Source organism: Mobula birostris, chromosome 10, assembly GCF_030028105.1.
Source record: "Mobula birostris isolate sMobBir1 chromosome 10, sMobBir1.hap1, whole genome shotgun sequence".
Taxonomy (NCBI): Eukaryota; Metazoa; Chordata; class Chondrichthyes; order Myliobatiformes; family Myliobatidae; genus Mobula; species Mobula birostris.
Window position 1 is genome coordinate 9,884,055 of NC_092379.1, and position 7,557 is coordinate 9,891,611.

The 7,557-nt window shown below is 45.6% G+C and overlaps 1 protein-coding gene across 3 annotated transcripts in view; it reads right to left on the minus strand.

Moving 5' to 3' along the window:
* Positions 1-6,863, minus strand: part of bckdha (branched chain keto acid dehydrogenase E1 subunit alpha) — a 50,103-nt gene extending 43,240 nt beyond the window's left edge. The window contains exon 1 of one of the 3 annotated variants that reach the window (XM_072269883.1): positions 6,698-6,858. In XM_072269883.1, the coding sequence (XP_072125984.1) occupies positions 6,698-6,808 (111 nt within the window). In that variant the 5' untranslated portion in view covers positions 6,809-6,858. Of the gene's footprint in view, positions 1-6,697 lie in introns of all 3 variants that reach the window. The other 2 variants (XM_072269881.1, XM_072269880.1) reach the window with 2 other exon arrangements.
* Positions 6,864-7,557: the final 694 nt, after the last annotated feature.

Sequence of the window (7,557 nt, forward strand, 5' to 3'; positions counted from 1 at the left end):
TCCACAGGAGCTTACAAAACTACTGTCTATGTCACAAACATTGACAAAGACCACAGTTCGGTGTCATCTTAACTGGAATTCCACTTATACATCAAGCACAAGTATACCTCAGTTGCAGGGACAAGTCAGCTACAGAACTGTATTTGGCTTTCAGTGGATGAGGAGGAAATGAAAGCAGGAAATAACTCCTGCATATCACAAATATGAGGAAGTCTGCAGATGCTGGAAGTACAAAATAATACATACAAAATGCTGAAGGAGCTCAGCAGGCCAGGCAGCATCTATGGAAAAGAGTACGCAGTTGACGTTTCAGGCCAAGACCCTTCATTGGGACTGGACAGAAAAAGATGTTCGTGTGAAAAGGTGGAGGAGGGGAGGAAGAAGTACAAGGTAGCAGGTGGTAGGTGAAACTGGGAGAGGGGGAAGGAGCTGGGAAGTTGATTGGTGGAAGAGATAAATGGCTGGAGGAAAGGGAATCTGATAGGAGTGGACAGACCATTGAAGAAAGGAAGTGGGAGAGGTACCAGAGGGAGGTGATGAGCAGGTACAGAGATAAGGTGAGAGAGGGAAACAGGGCTGAGAAATGGTGAGGGGGGGTGCAATTACCAGAAGTTCAAGAAATTGTTGTTCATGCCGTCAGGTTGGAGGCTACTCAGACGAAATACAAGGTGTTGCTCCTCCAACCTGAGTGTGGCCTCATCGTGGCAGTTGAAGAGGCCATAGACTGACAAGTTGCAATGAGGAACGGGAAGTAGAATTGACATTCAATGTACTCAACTATAACCCACAGCAGATAGCAGACTCAAAATAAAAACAGAATATGCTAGAAATACTCAGCAAGTATGTCTGCATCTGCGGGAAGAAAAACAGAGTCAACTTTTTGCAGCAAAGTTAGTCATAGCTGCCTCTGCTGTTTCACCAGTCAGCCCTGCTGGCATCCTTCGATATATAAATTTATCAGCGTCAACTTCTATTCTCTCCCCCTCTGTAGCCTGCCCAGTCTTTTCTTCAAAGCATCTATAGTTACTTCAACCACACCCTATGGTCCATGCCATCAGGTTGCAGGCTACCCAGATGGAATACAAAGTGGTGCTTCTCCAACCTGAGCGTGGTCTCATCACGGCAGTAGAGGAGGCCATGGACTGACTATTTAGGATGGGAATCACCACTCTCTGCATATAATTTCTTTCTGATTGCTTTTTGAATATTACACAGCTTCTAGGTTTTTTGCTCTGTTCTTGCCCAGTAAATATAAACTGTGCCTATTCTTGCATTTTAGAGGCCTCTGCTGGGTCACCAGTTAATATTTATTTTCTTACCTCAAGAGAAAAAGGACCCAGCCTTGTGCGATTAACATAGCCAGTTAATAAGAACTTAATGTTTGAACAATATTATCAGAAGTGATTTTGTACCTGGCTACAAGTGCTCCCATTAACCTCTTTGCCCTTGCACAAGGTTTTCTGATTTCTGGATGCTGCAGTGCGTATTCAAAAATGCACTCAACAAGAGAGAAACTCACATCTCAAAGTACAGTATCTCCATTGTTATTTCAATTCTCATCCAAAGATTTGAATACATAATTCAGGTCAAGATTCAAGACTATTCATCATGCGAACATCAAAATATACAGTAAAATGTGTCACCACTGTGTTGCGGTACAGCTATTTCTTCTTGAGAGAATTACATATGCCTCCACCTTAAAACTCAACTACTCTAATACAGGGGAAGCTGCAGATGCTGGATCATCATCATCAAGTGCCATGTCGTACGACATACGACATGGGCAATCGTGGTCTTCCATCTTTCTTTAATCTCAGAAGTTCTAATAAGCTCTTCAAAACTTGAGTCCATCTCGTGATGTGACTCATGAAAGCCATGCACTGTCAACCGTGACTTTTCTTCGACCAGTTTTACCCATCACTGCAAGATGTTCGAGCTCCTCTTTCCTCAGTAAATGTCCCAAAAATGCCAGCTGCCGTTTCCTGATTGATGATATCAGCTTTCTTCTTATTCCGACTTTACACAGCAATTCCTCAATTGTCCTTCCATGATATTTTCATTATTCTTCTCAGAAACATTTCTGCAGCTTCGAGTCTTCCTCATTTTCTTTTGATATTGTCCAACATTCGCTTCCATACATTAGTGTGGAATCAACGTAACCCTGCAACACTCTGAGTTTCATACACTTAGAAATCATGTTATTTTTTTAGCATCTTGCTCGACAGTTGTAGGAATCTAGAGAAAAACACAAACTGCTGATGGGTCAAGCAGTATTGGCATGGAGTTGGGGGGAGGGCTGTTGAACTATATGCAGAATTAAAAGGGCTAAAACCTGACTTATTGGCAACTTGACAATTCATGCTGCGAGAATAATGTATGAACAAAGAAGTGCTTGTTGCATGAGAAAGCTTCTCTGACTACCCTTATCAAAGTATGTATGTGATAACGAATGTATGTCAGCAGCCCAGACAGTACTCGGAGGCTCACTTGACTTGCAGCTCTTCCCAGGCTCTGTGAGTGGGGACTCTGTTTTGTCAACTGAGCGACACAAGCTTGCTAATAAGCAGTATGTGCTTTTAAGTAAACTGTGTTTGACAATTCCTGCAGATGGAAGATGATACAAAGAAAAGAGAGGAAAAGGTGTGATGGGTGTCGGGAGGATGAAGCAAACATGAAAGACAACAGCACTAGTTGTGGTCCTGACTAATCTTCATTAAACAAAGAAAAATTGATATTATGGCAGACAAGTGGGTACAAGTGAGTTCCAGATAGCTAGGGGTGAGCTGTCAGCAAAATTAAATAACATATATACAGATTGTAAGAGGGAGAGATGCGAGAGCAAGACATATCTATATATTAACATTATATAGAACATACACAGAAGAGTACAGCAGAGGAACAGGCCATTTTGCCCACAATGTTGTGCTGAAGCAGCTAAAACATAAATCAATAACCCCACCCCCCCCCCCAAACACTAATCCCTCCTACCGACACAATACTGTTCCCTCTATCTTCCTCTTTTTCATGTGGCTATCCAGACGTCTCTTAAAAGCCGCAAATGTATTTGCCTCTACCACCGTATCAGGCAGTGCATTCCAGGCATCTGTCACCCTCTGAGTAAAAAGAAAACTTCCCACTTACATCTCTTTTGAACCTAACCCCTTTGAACCATCAATGCATGCCCCCTGGTATAAGACGTTTCTACCCTGGGAAACAGATACCCCATGTCCACTCTATCTATGCCTCACATAATCTTATAAACCTCCATCAGATCTTATCTCAGCCTTCACCACTCCAAAGAAAACAAGGTAGTTTATCAAGCCTCTCGTGTAGAGACACACACATGATCTTAGACAGGATGCTGTCTAAGCTGCATGCCATCTTGGACAATGCCTCCCATCCACTACATAATGTACTGGGTGGGCACAGGAGTACATTCAGCCAGAGACTCATTCCACCGAGATGCAACACAGTGTCATAGGAAGTCATTCCTGCCTGTGGCCATCAAACTTTACAACTCCTCCCTTGGAGGGTCAGACACCCTGCGCCAATAGTCTGGTCCTGGACTTATTTCATAATTTATTGGCATAATTTACATATTACTATTTAACTATTTAAGGTTTTATTACTATTTATTATTTATGGTGCAACTGTAACGAAAACCAATTTCCCCTGGGATCAATAAAGTATGACTACTATTACTACTACTAAGACACAAAGCTGTGATATGCAGTAATGTATTGGAGTGACTGTGCTCTGATAATGAGCATCAGGACAATCATCCTCCTTTTCTTTCCTGCCCACGCCACCCCAACACAGCTAATCCTTCCAGTCTGCTCCCGTTACCCTCTTTAATATTTTGTGCAGACTCAAGGATGATACTTCCATGACAGGCTGACTGCCAGAGGCAAAGAATGGGAATTCGGATGGTGGTGGTGGGGGGGGGGGGGGGCCTCTTCTGTTTGGCTGCCGGTGACTGATGTTGGAACCACTTATTTTCACATTAGGACGACAAAACTGATGGCTTTGTGGCCAAGTCTGCGGACAACACGAAGACAGCTGGAGGGACAGGTAGTGTTGAGGGAGCAGGGAGTCTGCTGGAGGAGTCAGACAGATTGGGGGAATGGGCAAAGAAGTGGCAGATGGAATATAGTGAAGTACTTGGTCATGCACTGAAGGAATAAAGTTGTACTAAATGGGGGAGAAACTTCAAAAATCAGAGATGCAAAGGTACTGGGAGTCTGTGTGCAGGATTCCTTAAAGGTTAACTTGCAAGTTGAGCCGGTGGTGAGGAAGGCAAATACAAAGTTACCATTCATCTTTTCCAATAGGCTGGTCCTGGACTTATTTACTGGCATAATTTACATATTACTATTTAGCTATTTATGGTTTTATTACTATTTATGGTGCAACTGTAACGATAACCAATTTCCCCCCAGGATCAATAAAGTATGACTATGACTATGACTTTTTGAGAGGACCAGAATATAAAAGCAAGAATGTAATGCTGAGGCTTGATAAGGCAATGGTCAGAGCACACGCGGAGTATTGTGAGCACTTTTGAACCCCACATCTACAAAAAAGATGTGCTGGCATTGGAGAGGGTCAGAGGAGGCTCACAAAAATGCTTCCAGGAATTAAAGGGTTAATGCATGAGGAGTGTTTGATGACTCTAGGCCTGTAGTTGCTGGAGTTTAGAAGAATGAAGAGGGGAGATCTCATTGAAACCTTTCGAATATTGAAAAGCCTTGATACTGTGGACGTGAAGCAGATGTTTCCTATGGTCGGTGAGTCTAATACCAGAGAGCACAGCCACAGTGTAGAGGAACATCCACTTAGAACAGATGGTGAATCTGTGGAATTCATTGCCACGGACGGCTGTGGAGGCCAATTAATTGAGTATATTTAAAGCGGAGGTTGATAGGTTCTTGATTAGTCAGGGCATCAAAGGTTACAGGGAGAATGCAGGACAATGTGGTTGAGGTGGATACTAAATCAGCTATGATGGAATGGCAGAGCAGACTCAAAGGGTCAAATGGCCTAATTCTGCTCCTGTGTCTTATGGACAGCTTTATAGTTTAAGTTGGGTTAAGGGATCCACATAGTCCTGGACAGGTGATACTTTACAGGGCAGAAGGGCTGTTGTTTGGAGATTTTGAGAGGTACTTCTGCTTTTCAGCTATGGTTATCGGGATCCTCCAGTTCCAATCTGTTCCATTCAGTCACCAAGGTGTCTTCATTTACGAGATTCTGTCATCTACAAACATCTTTCTGTGACTGAGCTGCTAACAGGGTGCTTATTTTGGGAGTAATTCCAATAACCCACTTATGGAAATGGCTCAGTATGATTACTACATTCACTCTGTCTGCCACAAATGGTGGTATTTCCAGCATATGCCAAATCTCTGGTGTTTACAATTACAGCCTTGGTATTAGTAACATTGTCCTGGCTTCAAACTAGTACCAATAATTTGGAGGATTTAGCAGAAAATGTACCTCTCCACTGCTGTGTACATACATCTATTGATGCTTCCGGACACATCTTCAGTGATGTTCCTGGAATCATCGGGTGTTTTGGGTCTTTCAACATCATACAACCTCCTCCAGGTGACCCAGCCGGGGCTGATCAGACCCCAGCTTGTGTCCAGATGGCTAGCTACTTATGACTCCATGGCTCCCCTCTTTTGAGCCACAGCCATCTTGAGGCCCTCTCTGCCGCATCGGTGGTACTGCGGATGGCTCTCCTCTTCCTCTCTCCCTCGATGCCCAAAATGCTGAAGGCTCTAACTAAAGAACGGGCTACGAATCCCCTACAACCAACCTCCACTGGGAGACACCTCGCTCTCCATCCAGCCTGCTGACAGTTGCTGACCAGTCCTGCGTACTTGGAGAGCTTCCTTTCAAAGGCCTCTTCCAAGCTATCTCTGAAATACCTTAGGCAAATTTGTACTCCTTCCCCTAAACCCTCCTCCTTATTCTGGATTCTTCCTCCTTAGTCCTGAAGGGTCTTGGACTGAAACATAGACTGTTTATTCTTCTCCATTGATGTTGCCTGACCTGCTGAGTTCTCCAGATTTTGTATGTTTTTTTTTCTTTTGAACGCGTAGTCATAGAAAAGTACAGCACAGAAACACCGTTCAGCCCATCTAGTCCGTGCTGAACCATTTAAACTGCCTAGTCCCATCGACCTGCACTCGGACCATAGCTCTCCATAACTCTCCCATCCGAACTCCTCTCAAACGCTGAAATCGAGCTCGCATGCACCGCTGTACTGACAGCTCGTCCCCCGCTCTCACCACCTCCTGAATGAAGAAGCTTCCCCTCATGTTCCTTTTATAGAGTTCACCTTTTACCCTTAACTCATGACCTCTCGATGTAGCGTCACCCAACCTGTGTGGAAAAAGCCTGCTTGCATTTACCCTATCTATACGGCACATAATTTTGTCAAATTTCCTCTCGATCTTCTACGTTCCAGGGAATAAAGTCCTAACCGATGCAATCTAATGTGATGCTACTGCAAGTACGTTTGTTACTACTCTTGTGAATATCTATATAACAATACACCAGACTTTGTTTCTGCACATTGGCAACCCCGGGGCAACAGAGATGCCGGCGTCCTTCAACCCCGTCGGCGCTTCCCCTCCCCTAGTGTCACGCCGGAACTCCGCTGACACCAGACCCCGCACCACTGACTTACACTGGCCGAAAGAGCCCGCCGAAGGGTGGCCGTGAGGAACCTACGGCCGTAAAGACTCCTGCCGAGGCCGCTGCACCCTCGGCCCAGATGCCTGACCACCGCCGCCATCATAACTGTCTGCCCAGGTTGCTGCCTGCCCCGTGATGTCACTGCCCTTGGAAACCGCTCCCACTACCACACAGCCTTCATCGTCCATCAGAGCTGAACAAAAATCAAATCGTTATACTGTGAGATAATAAGTAACCGCGAGGAAATCCCTTCTAAACTCTTATTAAATTAAGGCATGAGTTGGTCACCTTTGCTGAAGGGACCTGACTTGAGCGAAGTGGGCGGGGAGGGGGCTGCGTCCCAGACTCGAGGGTTTTGCTTGGCTGGAGCCACAGCGCGAGCGCTGTGAGGTTGGCTCGAGACCGAAATTAGTCGACTACAGGCAGAAGCAGATAATGCCGCAGATGATTGGCTAGGGACAAAGAGTGCTGTGGGTGATTGGCTAGAGGCGGAGGGTTCTGTTGGTGACTGGCTAGAGCAGTGCCGCAGATGATTGGCTAGAGGCGGAGGGTGCTGTGGATGATTGGCTAGAGGCTGAGGGTGCCGTGGGTGATTGGCTAGAGGCGGAGGGTGCTGCGGATGATTGGCTAGAGGCAAAGGGAGCTGTGGATGATTGGCTAGAGGCTGAGGGTGCTGTGGATGATTGGCTAGAGGCGGTGGGTGCCGTGGGTGATTGGCTAGAGGCAAAGGGAGCTGTGGATGATTGGCTAGAGGCGGAGGATGCTGTGGGTAATTGGCTAGAGGCGGAGGGTTATGTGGGTGATTGGCTAGAGCGGTGCCGCAGATGATTGGCTAGAGACGGAGGGTGCTGC